Genomic DNA, 14,740 nt, shown 5'->3' with positions numbered 1-14,740 from the left:
TTTATTGTTGTCACTAGAATGAACCCCTGTGGGCCAAATTAACAATCCCAGCGGTTTCAATGCACTTTCTCTTATTTACATTTGAAATCCTGCTCAGTTCCACCAAATCTGAAGGAGACCTGCAGGATTTTACGGTGTGTGCAATCACCTGGGATATGTGAATGATGTTTTATGGTGAAACACCCTCCTGGACTGGTGAAATCCCAGTGACTGGAATGGAGGGACTCGAGGAGCCTGGCTGCAACCAGCTCTGCAGGAGTTCAGGATAAATCCAGAGCACTCAACCCTCCCCATTTAGCAAAATCATAAAGAAATGGCTTTTAAAGCAGCTATTTCAAATGTTATTGCACCTTTCAAAATAACACTGTGTGGGCTTGGGAAACAAACACCAAACATGTTAAAATAAAGGGAAAGGAAACTCTGGAGGCAAAAAAATCCTTAGTACCAGGCCTGGCAATGGGCAGCCACCACAGCAATGTAAGGTAATTGAGATCAGAAGACAACCCAAAACGTGCTAAATTAGTTGAATTCCGTTTTAAATGATGGCTATAACCCACAGCATCACTTTCTCCCTCTCTGGCCCAGTTTTCAGTGAGCTCAGGGCTGTGTGATGAACCCAGTGGGACTGTGGTGAACCCCTCAGCAGGACACACGTTTGGGATGAGCCCTGTCTGAACTCCCTGCACTGCTGTGGAGGCACAACTGCCTGAAAAACCAGAGCTGGGATCTCCCTGTTTGTGAGAATGGGAACAATAAATCTGAAATCCCCCATGAATTCCACAGGGGTTGAGACTGCAGGGGCACAGGGGGATGAAGCAAAGAAGAAACCAAACCAGAGGAACAATCCAAACATGCTTTATGCACCGAAATCAGGAACAGCCTCGGGGGTACCCCTACATTTAGCACCGTTGTGAGATAGCAACACTCAGAGGAAGCAATCATACAGTCCTTGGAAAAAGGGGAACACGGACATGAGCGAGGATGGGATGGGCTGGGATGGAGGTTTTATTGGGTATCATGCTAGGATTGCTGCTGCTCTGATTTCTCCTCGCATTCCAGCTGAAAGCACACAGCAGGATGAAGTCAGTTCATCTAGCACTCGTTTCTCCACGAGCAGAAAACAGAAGGGAAAAGTTAAAAATGCAAATTCTCTTCGTCAGATCCAAAAACGTCCCGAGGAGGCAAGAAATTTGCCTTGCAAACATCTCCAAGGATCATCCCAGCCCTCCTACCAGGAAGCAGGTGACAAAGGAGAGTACAGGCAACATCCTATGGCATTTATTATGTACAAACCTTGAGATACAGAAACAAGGCAGCCCTTGAGTTACCGGTCACGAAAAGCCCCACGTGAAGCACTGGTGCTTTCCCGGTGTGCAGCCAGGCAGGGCTCAGCCCCCCTGCGCTCACCCCCCACGCTCAGCCAGCCTCCCCCGGCTCGGGGAACGCCGCATTCCACAGGAGGAGGAGACACAAGCTCTGGAAAGGGTCGGATGGACACGTTCCCAACTGGATGGACACGTTCCCAACTGGATGGACACACTCCCAACTGGATGGACACACTCCCAACTGGATGCCAGCTCTCTCCCGAATCCCCAGCCGCGAGCAGGGTGCCAAAGGCAGCCGGACACGGAGCTCTCACGCTGTGCTCCCGCAGTACCGGGGATCCCCGGGCCCCAGGAGCGGCTCCCTGGCGGAGCCGCGGGCTCAGCCCCGGCCGCGCCCGTGCGAGGGGCAGCGGCCTCAGAGCGCCGTGAGGCCGAAGTTGCAACGGCAGTACATCATCCCCGCCGAGTCCAGCCACGAGTCCGAGATGGGCTCGTACCTCTGCACCGTGTTCAGGTAGGAGGAGCCCGAGTGCCCCCCCACCACGTACAGGTGGTTATCGATCACCGCCGCGCCCACGCCTGCGGAGAGAGGGGAGCATCAAACCCTGCAGCATCAAACCCGGCAGCATCAAACCCTGCAGCATCAAACCCTGCGGGAAGCACCGGGCTCTGTGCCCATCCCCGCCACCCCCAGAGCCCCCTCTGGCTAAAGAAAAGGGCTGTGAACGAGGAGCCCTCTCTGTTCGGGTCTGACACTCCTTTAGTGCTGTTCTCACCCCCTTTCCTACAATAAAACAACCTCCCTCTGTGCCAGTGCCCCATCAGGGACTGAGGGACAGATCCATGGAATGTCCTGAGCTGGAGGGACCCCCAGGGATCATCCCAACCCCATCCCTGCCCAGACCCCCGACAATCCCACCCTGTCCATCCCTGGCAGTGCTGCTCAAACCCCCCTGGAGCCCTGGCAGCCTCGGGGCTGTGCCCATTCCCTGGGCAGCCTGGGCAGTGCCAGCACCCTCTGGGGGAAGAACCTTTCCCTGATTCCAGCCTGACCCTCCCTGGCCCAGCTCCAGCTCTCCCTGAGCCCTGTCCCTGTCCCAGGGAGCTGCACCACACCCCTGCACCCCTGAGTCTCCACACCCAACAAAATCCAACAGAAAAGTGAGCATAGAACTGCTGCAACTCATCACTGCTGAAATCCCTGAAAAAACAGGAGGTAGAGTAGAATTACTACTTCCTATCATTTTTGTTACAGCTCAGCATTAATAAACTGAACTTGGAGAAGTCCAGATCCTTTCACAGAGTGCTGAAGCGACCCTCACCCAGAGATGGAGTCCCTGGCACTCTCCCTGCAGGTGTTACCAGCTCAGAGGTTCATCTCTGCCATGTCCCACCTGTCCTGGGCTCCTTCATGGGCCGGCACACCGTCCACTGGTTCTGGTGGGGGTCGTACCTCTCGATGCTGGACAGGTGGGACACCCCATTGTGTCCCCCCACCACGAAGATGAAGCCCAGCATGACCCCCACCCCAAAGTTTATCCGTTTGTCAGCCATGGAGGCCACGGTCTCCCAGGAGTTCTTGCTCGGATCATAACGTTCCATGCTGCAAGGCAAACACAGCTGTGAGCTCAGGATTGGGGATGGGAGTCACTCCTGGAGTGGCACAGACACAGCTGTGAGCTCAGGATTGGGGATGGGAGTCACTCCTGGAGTGACACAGGCACAGCTGTGAGCTTGGGATTGGGGATGGGATTCACTCCTGGAATGGCACAGACACAGCTGTGAGCTCAGGATTGGGGATGGGAGTCACTCCTGGAGTGACACAGACACAGCTGTGAGCTTAGGATTGGGGATGGGAGTCACTCCTGGAACAGCACAGACACAGCTGTGAGCCTGGGATTGGGGATGGGACTCACTCCTGGAGTGACACAGGCACAGCTGTGAGCTCGGGATTGGGGATGGGAGTATAGCACAGCTGTGAGCTCAGGATTGGGGATGGGATTCACTCCTGGAGTGGCACAGACACAGCTGTGAGCTTGGGATTGGGGATGGGACTCACTCCTGGAGTGGCACAGACACAGCTGTGAGCCCAGGATCTCAGGAATTCACTCCTGGAGTGGCACAGACATAGCTGTGAGTTCACTCCTGGAGTGGCACAGCTGGCTCTGCCTGGGATCTCAGGGATGAGGATTCACTCCTGGAGTGGCACAGACACAGCTGTGAGCTCAGGATTGGGGATGGGATTCACTCCTGGAGTGGCACAGACACAGCTGTGAGCCCAGGATCTCAGGAATTCACTCCTGGAGTGGCACAGACACAGCTGGCTCTGCCAGAATTACCACACAGGAATGATGGAACACAGAGGAAAGGGCTGGAGCTGAGGGAAAACTCAGTGTTGCAGTTGTTTGGTACAACCCAACAGCAGCACCCAGAAGTTGTGTTATCACCTGGAAAGCATCAGTCACACCCCAGAGCACTTCCACAACCAAAGCAGCCCAATAGTGTTGCCAAAATTCAGTTTTAACCTATTTTTATAATATATTCAGTCAAAGGTTGGGCACAATGATCTTAAAAGACTCTTCCATCCCAAACAGCTCTGTGATATTCCCCCCTGGCACAGCAACTGGCTCAGCCTCTCCCATGTCCTCCCTGTCCCACTGTCCTGGATTTTCAGCTCACATCCTAAAACCAGGAGGCTCCTCAGAGCTGAAAGCTCCTTCATGATGTCTGGTATGATTTTTTAAAATAAGAATTTTAAATGTATATCACGTAAATAACAATCTATTAAAATAATATCATTATATATTAAAATAATATCATAATATAGTAAAATAATATCATAATCTGGTAAAACAATAGAATACTCTACTAAAATAATAGAATAGTAAAATAATAGAATACTCTAGTAAAATAATCTAGTAAAATAATATCAATGTATTCAAACAAAAATGTTGTGGGCAACTGAACACAATGCAGAGCTGAAGTGTATTTCTGTGGCTGCACAGCAAATCCAAAATTACCTTGAGGTTGGCCTGAAAATAACATTCAGAGAGAAAAAGCATGTGGAGAGTGTATTTATATTCCTCAGGAACAGCTCTAAAGAGGCTGCTGATCAAACCACTGAGGGCAGGAGAGGTTTCAGGATCAAAGGGAAATGAGTTCTCATTGTTATTAATATTTTTGATCACTGTACAGATGGTCAGTCATTAACACACTCATGGCTCAGAGCTGTTCCTGCCCAAGCACAGAGAGGCAGGAAAAAGGGCAAGAGGAGATCAGCAGCAGCACAGAGTTTGGAAAAGGGGTTCATCACCCAGTGTGAGCTTGATTTATTGCCAGAGCTTGGGGAGCCTGGTGCTGCATGGCATGGCTCAGTTCTCACCCCTCCAGTCACAAATAAAACCAGAATTATTCACAGAATATGGAACACCCTGAGTTAGAAGGATCAAGGAGTCCCATGATCCTTTTCCTAATAGAAAGAAGAACCTTTTCCTAAAAGAAGAACCTTTTCCTAATATCCAACCTAAACCTCCCTGACTCAGCCTGAAGAATAAAAAGTCAATGCAATTCATCATCACAACACCTGGTGCCACCCTGCTGAACAATCCCTGTGTCCCTCCCTAGGAACAAGAGTTTCATTCTTTATTCAGCTCTTACAATTGCAGTTTATTATTCTGCTTCCTGGAGGGACATTCAGCTGATTTGTTCCCATCTGAATGATGGAAGATGATTCCTTTGGGTAACTGGATGTCCCTGGACATCCACAGGGAACAGAGGAGTTAAAGAGCATGGTGGTACCAGGAGAACTCCTTGGGAAAGCAAGGTCTGAAACAACCCCTGGCGACAGAGCAGTAACCCCCATCCTCCACTCTGCTATGAGCAGTAACTCTAATTCTAGATCCCATCAGAGTTTTGTGTTTATTTTGTGTGTATTGAGCATGGGAAAACTCCAATTCACCTCAAATCAGGGCTTGTGTGGCAAAACTCAGCATCCACCCTCAGATCTTGCACGCTTGAGCTCCAAGGCTCAGTAATGTGCAGGCATGTCTTTGTTTTTACCTTTTTGGTAAAATCACCTTTTAGGTGATCTAAAAAAAGCCCAAACAAAGTGGAACACGCAAAGTGGAATAAAAATAAAGATTTTCCTTTAGACTGATGGGACTGGTGTGACAGAACAGGGATTAATGAGGCCCAGGATCTATTGGAGATTATTTAATTGGCTGCCCAGGGGTTTGCTGGTGCCCAGGTGGGCACAGGTCACCCCCAGGATGCACCTGTTCATGTGGGCAGGAGAAGGATGTAAAAGGCAGCCTGTGGGGTTTAGTAGTGCCCAGGTGGGGCATCCCAGCATGTACCCGTTCATGTGGGCAGGGGAAGGATTAACAAGGCTGCCTGCTAGGGGTTTACTGGTGCCCAGGTGGGCACAGGGTCATCCCCAGCACATTTGGGCAGGGGAAGGATTAAAAAGGCTGCCCAGGATGTTTTGGTGGTGCCCAGGTGGGCACCCTCAGAACATCCCTGTTCATGAGGGCAGGGAAGTATTTAAAAGGCTGCCTGTGGGGTTTGGTGGTGCCCAGGCGGGTCACCCCAGCACATAACTGTTCATGTGGGCAGGACAAGGATTAATGAGGCTGCCCAGGGGGTTTGCTGGTGCCCAGGTGGGCATAGGGTCACCCCAACAGGTACCTGTTCATGTGGGCAGTGTGGGTTCCCTCCAGCCCGTACCTGTTTGTGTGGGCAGGGGAAGGATTGATGAACCTGCCCAGGATGTTTTGCTGGTGCCCAGGTGGTGCCCAGGTGCCCCCAGCCCGTACCTGTTCATGTGGGCAGGGGAAGGATGAATGAACCTGCCCAGGGGGTTTGCTGGTGCCCAGGTGGGTCCCCCCCAGCCTGTACCTGTTCATGTGGGCAGGGGAAGGATGAATGAACCTGCCCAGGGGGCTTGCTGGTGCCCAGGTGCCCCCAGCCCGTACCTGTTCATGTGGGCAGGGGAAGGATGAATGAACCTGCCCAGGGGGTTTGCTGGTGCCCAGGTGCCCCCAGCCCATACCTGTTCATGTGGGCAGGGGAAGGATGAATGAACCTGCCCAGGGGGTTTGCTGGTGCCCAGGTGCCCCCAGCCCGTACCTGTTCATGTGGGCAGGGGAAGGATGAATGAACCTGCCCAGGGGGTTTGCTGGTGCCCAGGTGCCCCCAGCCCGTACCTGTTCATGTGGGCAGGCCCGTAGCCCCCGATGGCGTAGATCATGCCGTCCAGCACGGCGGCAGCGAGGCAGCTCCGTGTCCTGCTCATGGGTGCCACCAGCTGCCACTCCTTGCCCTTGGGCACGTACTTCTCCACGCTCCGCAGGTAGGACTGGCCGTCGTAGCCGCCCAGGGCGTAGAGCTCGCCGGCCAGCACGGCCACGCCCAGCGTGCTGCGGCTCTCAAACATCCTCTCCAGGGAGCTCCAGGTGTTGGTGTCGGGGTCCCAGCACTCCACGGAGCTCTCGTGCTTCCTGTAGCTGATGCCCTGGCACACGTGGGTGGCGATGCCCCCCACCACGTACATCTTCTGCTCCAGCACGCACACCCCGAACTCATAGCGGGGGATGCTCAGAGGCGCCAGCCCGATCCACGAGTCGTTCTGGGGGAAATACATCTCCATGCTGCAGGGGGAACACACAGCCAGTCAGCAAAATCAGAACGGGAATGGCTGAAAATGTGCCCCAAAGGGAGGGGAAAACACACCAAAACCAAACCAAACCAGCCACACAAACGGGAGAGAGAAAAGCAAATTACAGAGAGGGAAGCACACGTCTGCATTTCCAAATGCACATTTAGAAACTACAGCTTGCCGTTTATAAATGTGTAATTTATGTGCACTCTGTAATTTAAACAAAGTGTCCACGTAGCACAAACTACCCTGAAAAATACATCTTTAAAACAGCTTATTTCTTTTAAACAGCATTCTAAACCTTAAGGCCAAACCTTAAGGCCAAACCTTAAGGCCAAACCTTAAGGCCAAACCTTAAGGCCAAACCTTAAGGCCAAACCCAAAACACCATTTTCTTTTAATTATACTCAGTGTGGGAACACGGTGGGTGTTGCTTGCCCCATATAAAGTCCAGCCAATCTACCTGAATAGTTTAATTAATAAATTTGCTAAATAATTAACAGGCTATGTGGTACAGAGGAAATATGATCTGTTCAAAAACCATACAGGAGCATGAGGCCTCTAGAGAGCTGAGAGGCACTAAGAGCCAGAAACAGGAGCTGCTGAGACACCAGAGAATAGAGATTAAATATATTCCAAGTGATTTTGTTATTATGAAGCACCAAAAAATTGAAAATACTCCAAATTATACTGGGAGGCTACATTTTCATAATCACTGAAGAAGGTGGGAAAGAAGCAGAGCTGAAGAATATCAGAGAATGACTTCATTCACTCAAACATTTTTTTATGAAGCACAAAACCCCCTTTACTTTTTAAGTCTACAAACCCAACAATTCCCAGGCCTGACGTCTGGTTTAATATCAGCGACTATCACTGGGAAAATTAACTTTAAATTACTCTGATAGCTCTGAACCAGGGAAAAGAGCAGCCAGCTCTGGCCAGGTTTTCACAAGTGCTTCTCTCTGCAAGCACAGAACTGTCCCAGCAAAGGAGATCCCAGCACAGGATCCAGAATCCAGCTGTGGAACCAGTTCAGGCAGCCTGCCTGGGCACAGGGAACACTCCTGGGGCTGCTCAGGGCACACTGAACATCAAAGCTCTGTCAGTGGAAGCACAAATGGATAAATGGATATTTGTATAGGAACAGCCCACACACACTCTTTAACCAGCAGCTCTGGGAATGTTAATCCCACGTTCTAAGCACACCCAGCCACACCAGCTTGGGACATAAAGTTGTTTTTCTCTCTCTCTTGTGTTCCTTCTGCTCGCAGGAGGAGCCTCAGGGACTCTCCAGGTTCATTCTGGAATGCAGTGAAGGAGGAGGGGCTCCCACCTGCTCCTGCCTGCACAGACACCTGCCCACGTGGGATTAAAGCCAGGATCACACCATGATCCAGAACTCCTTCATGAAACCCCAGGATCCCTGAGGTTGGAAAACAGCTCCAAGATCAGAGTCCCAGCTGTGCCCAATGCCCACCCTGTGCCCAGCCCAGAGCTCTGAGTGCCACCTCCAGGGGACACCTGCAGGGATGGGCACTGCAACCCTCCCTGGGCAGCCACTTCCATTTTTTCCTTGAAACAATTCCTCCTGCAAATATCCTGTAATCCCTCAGCACAGACAAAGGCAGAGCTCAGATCTATCCCTCTGTTCTGGATGGAAAAATCCAACCATTCATTCCCAAAATTCGGGAATGGCAGACACTAAATAACACAGGACACCTTCTGGGGAGACAATTCCTGCTTGCAGAGAGGAACTTTTGTCCTAAATCACATCCCAGGAGCAACAATGGAAAAACTGGACTGAAACCCAACCTGGCATTACTGAAATATTTAGATTCTATTGGATATTTCATCAAAATCAGCCCAAAAATCTTATCAAAATCTTATCAAAATGAGCCCCAAGCTGGAACTCCCAGGTACAACTTTCCATGGGGAAATTCCTGCTGTGCCCACCCTGAGCTGCCCTGGCCCAGCCTGGGGCTGTTCCCCCTGCTCCTGTCTCCTCCTGTCCTGTCCCTGGCAGGAGTTGTAGGGAAAAGTCCCCTGAGCCTCTTTTCTTCTCCTTCACTCTGCTCTGATTAAGTCTATTTTGATTCCAAGGATTTCTGAATTATCAGGAAGCACATTTGTCAGACAGCAAGCTAATTTTTATATTTTGTTTGTAATAATAACAAATCAGGGGGAAAATTAAGTAAAATGAAAATACCTGGAAGGAAAAATAAGAACTGTGCAGACTTAATTAACCACCTTATTAAGTCAATCAACGGAATGAAAATGATTCCAGAGCTTTTTTGGGTTCATCCTTGTTAAAAAAAACTGCTGGAGAGTTTTTATGGAGGAACTCGGGGCCTATCCTTGTTAAAAAAGAAAAACTGCTGGAGAGTTTCTATGGAAGAACTTGGGGCTCATCCTTGTTAAAAAAAGAAAACCTGCTGGAGAGTTTTTATGGAGGAACTTTGGGCTCATGCTGCTAAAATGGAGAAACTTGGGGCTCATGCTGGTTAAGAAAAAGAAAACCTGCTGGAGAGTTTTTATGGAGAAATTTTGGGTTCACCCTTGTTAAAAAAAACTGCTCAAGAGTTTTTATGGAGAAACTTGGGGTTCATGCTGGTTAAAAAAAACCTGCTGGAGAGTTTCTATGGAGGAACTCGGGGCTCATCCCTGTTAAAAAAAACAAACTGCTGAACAGTTTTTACAGAGGAAGTTGGGGCTTAGTCTGGTCAAAAAAAAAGAAAACCTGATGGAGAGTTTCTATGGAGAAATGTGGGGTTCATCCTTGATAAAAAAAAGAAAATCTGCTGAAGAGTTTTTATGGAGAAACTTGGAACTCAACCTGCTGGAGAGTTTCTATGGAGGAACTTGGGGCTCATCCCTGTTAAAGAAAATCCACTGAAGAGTTTTTATGGAGGAAAAGATCAACCACACCCCGCAAACCCTGGTGGGACTCCCAGATCTCTCCCAACCCCAGGGACCGGGGGATCCCAGCTCCCAGTGCCCTGCCAGGGTGCCAGGCAGTGCCCAGAGCCGCTCCTCACCTCTCCAGGCAGGCGAAGAGCCCGGCCTTGCCCCCCACGGCACAGAGCACCTTGGGCGCGCAGCGGGGCCGCGTCAGCAGCATGGTCTGGTGGGACAGTCTGTGCTCGGGCATGAAGTGGTACTTGAGGGCCTCGTTGAGCAGGTGCTTGCAGGTGTGGTCGTCCCGGATCAGGTGGTTGGCCTCGTAGAGGCGCGTGAGGAACTTGACGCTGAGCAGGGGCAGGCGCACGCAGTGCAGCAGCTGCGCCAGGTACTTCTGGCGCTCCTGCACGTCGTACTTGATCCAGGCCTCCAGGGCGTAGAACACCGTCTCCTCCGTCAGCACGTTCAGGCAGTCGTTGGACACGATCTCGTCCAGCTCCGAGTGCGTCAGCTCCAGGAACTCCTCGGTCTGGCACACGTCCTCGAAGTTCTGGCAGATGAACTTGCTGGCGGCCAGGTAGAGCTCGCGGCAGCCGTAGGTCTCGGCGAAGCGCGAGATGCCGATGCAGTTGCCGGGGTCCAGCTGGCTCTCCAGGAAGGCGCAGCACTCCTTGACCACCAGCTTGACCTGTATTGGAATTAAATACCAATATAGCCAGATGGAATGTGCCTGGGCTCATCTGACCCTTGCTGCTGGACCAAAGGCAGCAGCTGTGGTGGTTTCACCTCAGAGACACCTTTGGCTAAGCTGGGCGCTGCAGCTGGGCGCTTGCGACAAATCCAGGCAAGCAGGAGCTCAGGTTTACCTTGCTGGAGAAGCTTTAAGGCAAGGTGAAGGAAAAGGAGTCGGGTTCTGCTGGAGGGTTTCGATCCAGAGCTTTGTTCCTGGCACACAGGCCTCTGAATCCAGCACCAGCTCCAACAGAACCACAGAACCGCGTGGCTGACGTGTCTTTTAACCCCGGGGAGAGGGGCAGGGAAGGGGTAGGGATCCCACCAACCAGGTAAGAGGGGGAGGTCTCAGGGGACAAATGACACCTGGATGGCCCAATGTCCCCAGGGCTGAGAGGCATCTTTTGAACTCTGCCAATCACTCAGTGCCCTTGCTGGAATGCCGGATTGACAGACAGCACTCAGCAAGGGGGCAAGGGAGGGGAAGGGAGAGGCTGTTGGCACTCCTGGGGAATGTCACAGACATCTCTTCACTACAAATCCTGTCTTTAGGATTTTTCCTTCTGAGAAGCTGAGAGGCCTCAGAAACAGAATGTAAACAATGGTTATCTACTGCTGTGGAATGCAACAGGTGCATCCGTGATTGGCCCACCTTGGACTTTTATAATTAATGGCCAATCAAGGGCCGAGCTATCTCGGACAGAGTCCGAGAGAGTGGCTTTTGTTATCATTCTTTTCTTTCTATTCTTAGCTTAGCCTTCTGAGGAAACCTTTCCTTCTATTTCTTTTTAGCATAGTTATAATGTAATATATATATCATAAAATAATAAATCAAGCCTTCTGAACATAGAGTCAACATTCTCATCTCTTGCCTCGTCCAAGAACTCTTGTGACCACTGTCACAGGGGAAGGAACGGGGACAGCTGAAACAGGCTATTCCCTCGCACTGGAACAGACCTGCAGCAGGTTGGCGGCAGGCAGCAGCGACTCCACGGTGTCCTGCGAGATGAACACGGTGCCGGTGTAGGCGTACTCCACGATGGCCTGCAGCGCCGCCTCGTCCACGCACTGGAACTCCACCTCGGCGTTCTCCTTCTCCGACAGGTTCCCCGTGAACATGGCCTTGAAGTAGGGGCTGATGCTGGCCAGCACGGCCTTGTGCGCGTGGATCTTGGCCTCGCCGGCGCGCAGCACCACGTCACAGAGCTCCTGGTGCTGCCGCAGCAGGTTCAGGCCCTGCAGCAGCTGCTCCGAGTGCAGCGGGGTCAGCTTGGCCAGCAGGAACGGCGGGGACGACCCGTCCATCTGGGACAAACACAGGTCGGAGCTGTCACTTCACGCTTTGGCACACACAACAGTTAAAAAGTGGTTTTCTGTCTAGTAAGGTTTGTTACTCCCCAATTCCCTTTTCAACCCTTACCTGTTGCACTTTTTCGTGCAAGTTAAATCCAGGACTTCAAATGTTCATTAATAGTCTATGCTAGATTCAAGTCTGAATTTAAAAAACCCACAACCATCAGTTTTTTGTTGTTCTGGAGTAAAATCTCTATGATCTGATTGTTGGTGTGTCTTTGCAGGGCCAGGAGCTGCACTGAAGATCCCTATGGTTCCCTTCCCACTCAGGATACCCTGTGACTCTACATCAAGGGTTTGAGACAACTGAACAGTGGCTGAAACAGAAACAAACACAGATAACTAAAGAATACAACTGGCTGATTTGACATGAAGTTTTAAAAGTTCTTAAACTCCTTTTGTGCAGTTTAATTCTTGCACTAAACTCCTTTTGTTCAGCTCCCTGCCTGCTTAGTGCTCCTGGGGAGCAGCCCAGTCCTGCTGTGCCTGTCTCTGGCAGGGAGCAGCTTCCCATTCCCATTCCCTCTGCCAGCCAGCCCCACAGAGCCAGTGGGGCTGGAGCAGATTCCTGAGCTGTGGATGCACAGAGGAGCACAGGAGAAAGGGGAGATCCTCACCCTATGGCTCCCACAGTGCCAGGAAACCCCTGCTGGGATGGGCTCAGCCTCTGCAGAGCTCAGAGCTGCCCAGGTGAGCAGGGACAGGCTGAGCACCTGGAACTCTCAGCACTCCCCAGCCCTGGCAGCTGCCCACGCTCCCCAGGAGCTGCAGGAGAGCAGAATGCTCACTCCCCCACACAGCTCCTCTCCCCCACGTCCCGTGCACATCGTGACACGGGAGCCCCCGGGTTCCTGCCCTAATTGGAGGCACCTGCTCCAATTCCAGCTCCCTGAGCACTGCCAGGGTGCAGCAGCTCTTTGTTCAGCCCCCACCCTGCTCTGCTGAGAGGTGGAGGGTAGGGATGTGTCAGGATCCTGGGCCACGGGGAAAGAATCCCATTGTTCTGCAGGGAACAACCCCCCCACTCCTGAGCAGAGCAGCTTTTCATTTGCTAAATGATCTCTGCAAGATCTCGCTTCTTTTATCTTCATAATAAGTTCATCATTTGCACAGCTCCTTAAATGACACCTCACTTGCAGGTGAGCCCACTTAAAAGTGCTTAATTGGAAATAATCAAATGGGTTGCCAACGTTTAAGTGCAGAATACAATAGCAGTGACAGGGAAGGGAAGGGGCTGAAAAAGCTCTTACCCACCAAGAGATAAATAAGCTTTCCTATTATCACTCTTCACCAGAAAAAATAACTGAAAGAAACTCATTTAAGTGCATCTGCAAAAGGCAATATCAGAGACAGTATTTTCCCTATCACAATTTTGCAGCACAAATTATCCATGGAAGAATTAAAAATTTTAAATGAATAAAAAAGCTGTCCATTAGCTAAAAGAATGCGTTCCCCTTTTGTGTTTGTGTTCAGTTCCTGGTTTGATCATACAAAACACACAAAAATCAGGAAACACAAGGCACCACCGCATGGAAAAAGGAGTGGTCCCAGTTCAGCTGCAAAACCTGCCAAAACACCTACAAATAACTACATTTAAAGTATTCTGCACCAATAAAACTTCCCGTACCACTCTGGTAGAGCCTCTCACCCCCCTGCATGGCCAGGCTCACCCATATCATGGACTTCCTGTTATTTATTTTACTTTTTAGCAAGAAACCAGCAGCTGGAACATGAAGCAGCCCTGGAATTGCATCCCAGCCCAGCGATCGGTGCTCAGGACACCAAACGGCTCCGGGCTGTCACATCCTCCCAGCCCGAGGCTCAAACTTCTCTCCAACCGCAGCAGGGACTGCAAACAAGGAGGTTATCCCAGGGAACCCCTGAGCCGGGGCTGTGGGCGTGCTGGGAGCAGCACAGGAGCTGCGGGCTCTGCCCTGCCCCGAGCGCGGGTTTGGGGCCGGCAGGGACGGGGCTGGGCTGGCTCTGCCACAGCCGGGGAGCTCCAGCCCCGAACGCCCGGGGGAAGAGAGACAAACGCAGCAGAGGCTGCCCCGCTTCTGGAACTGCTGCTCTGCCCGTGCCTGGGCTCACCCCGGTGCCCCGGCTCCGCTCTCGGCCGGGGCTCGGAGCACGCTGGGCTCCCGGTGTCGCTGCCCAGGGTCCCTCCCAGCCCACAGCGCTCCGGGTCCCGGTGTCGCTGCCCAGGGTCCCTCCCAGCCCACAGCGCTCCGGGTCCCCGCGGCCCCGCCACTCTCCCCGTGCCGGGCGGGCCCCACGCGCAGTCGCTCCTGCCGCATTCGCACCCCGCCCAGGGACGCGCGGCCCCCCGCACGGCCACCCCGCGGCAATGTCCCGGCTGTATCCCGGCCGTGCGGCGCCGTCCCCGCTCTCACCTGTGCCGGGGTGCCCCAGGCCCGGCCCGGCCGCGCCGCCGCCGCCTCGTTCCGCCGCTCCGCCACCGCCCGCTCCGTCACTTCCGGCCGCCCCGCCCCGCGCGCCCCGCCAATCAACGGCTGCGCCGCCGCACACCCACACCCGCCCGTCCCCGGGCGCTACCACAAGCGCGCACCGTGCGGGGGCACGCCGCGCTTTCGCTTCCCCGCCGGTTTTGCTGCACCCCATCTTCGCCGCTCGAGCGACGTTACTCTCTCTCTCTTCGCCACCGCGCTCCCGCCTCGTCCTGCCCTCAGCGGCCTGAGGAGAAGTAGCGGAGGTACGCGTGTCCCCCCGCTCGCCGCGGCGTGGTCGGCCCCGCGCCGGCGCGGCACGCGGCGCC

The 14,740-nt window shown here is 52.6% G+C and overlaps 2 protein-coding genes across 3 annotated transcripts in view; one reads left to right on the top strand and one right to left on the bottom strand.

Annotated features, from left to right (window-relative positions):
* Positions 1-866: 866 nt before the first annotated feature.
* KLHL28 (kelch like family member 28) lies at positions 867-14,412 on the bottom strand. 2 transcript variants are annotated; one of them, XM_030950500.1, is made up of 6 exons: positions 14,358-14,412; positions 11,569-11,916; positions 10,017-10,567; positions 6,530-6,973; positions 2,720-2,928; positions 867-1,904 (listed from the first exon to the last, which is right to left on the bottom strand). In XM_030950500.1, the coding sequence occupies exons 2-6, from the start codon at positions 11,914-11,916 to the stop codon at positions 1,741-1,743; spliced, it is 1,716 nt and encodes a 571-aa protein (XP_030806360.1). In that variant the 5' UTR covers positions 14,358-14,412; the 3' UTR covers positions 867-1,740. The 2 variants fall into 2 exon arrangements, with proteins under 2 accessions (XP_030806360.1, XP_030806361.1); XM_030950501.1 differs by lacking the exon at positions 14,358-14,412 and adding an exon at positions 12,032-12,252.
* TOGARAM1 (TOG array regulator of axonemal microtubules 1) overlaps positions 13,086-14,740 on the top strand; it is a 36,387-nt gene continuing 34,732 nt past the window's right edge. The window contains exons 1-2 of the mRNA XM_030950065.1: positions 13,086-13,103; positions 14,170-14,677. Coding sequence (XP_030805925.1) covers positions 13,086-13,103; positions 14,170-14,677 — 526 coding nt within the window. The remainder of the gene's footprint in view (positions 13,104-14,169; positions 14,678-14,740) is intronic.

This window comes from Camarhynchus parvulus, chromosome 5 (assembly GCF_901933205.1).
Source record: "Camarhynchus parvulus chromosome 5, STF_HiC, whole genome shotgun sequence".
Taxonomy (NCBI): domain Eukaryota; kingdom Metazoa; phylum Chordata; class Aves; order Passeriformes; family Thraupidae; genus Camarhynchus; species Camarhynchus parvulus.
This window is presented reverse-complemented; position numbering and strand designations above follow the sequence as displayed.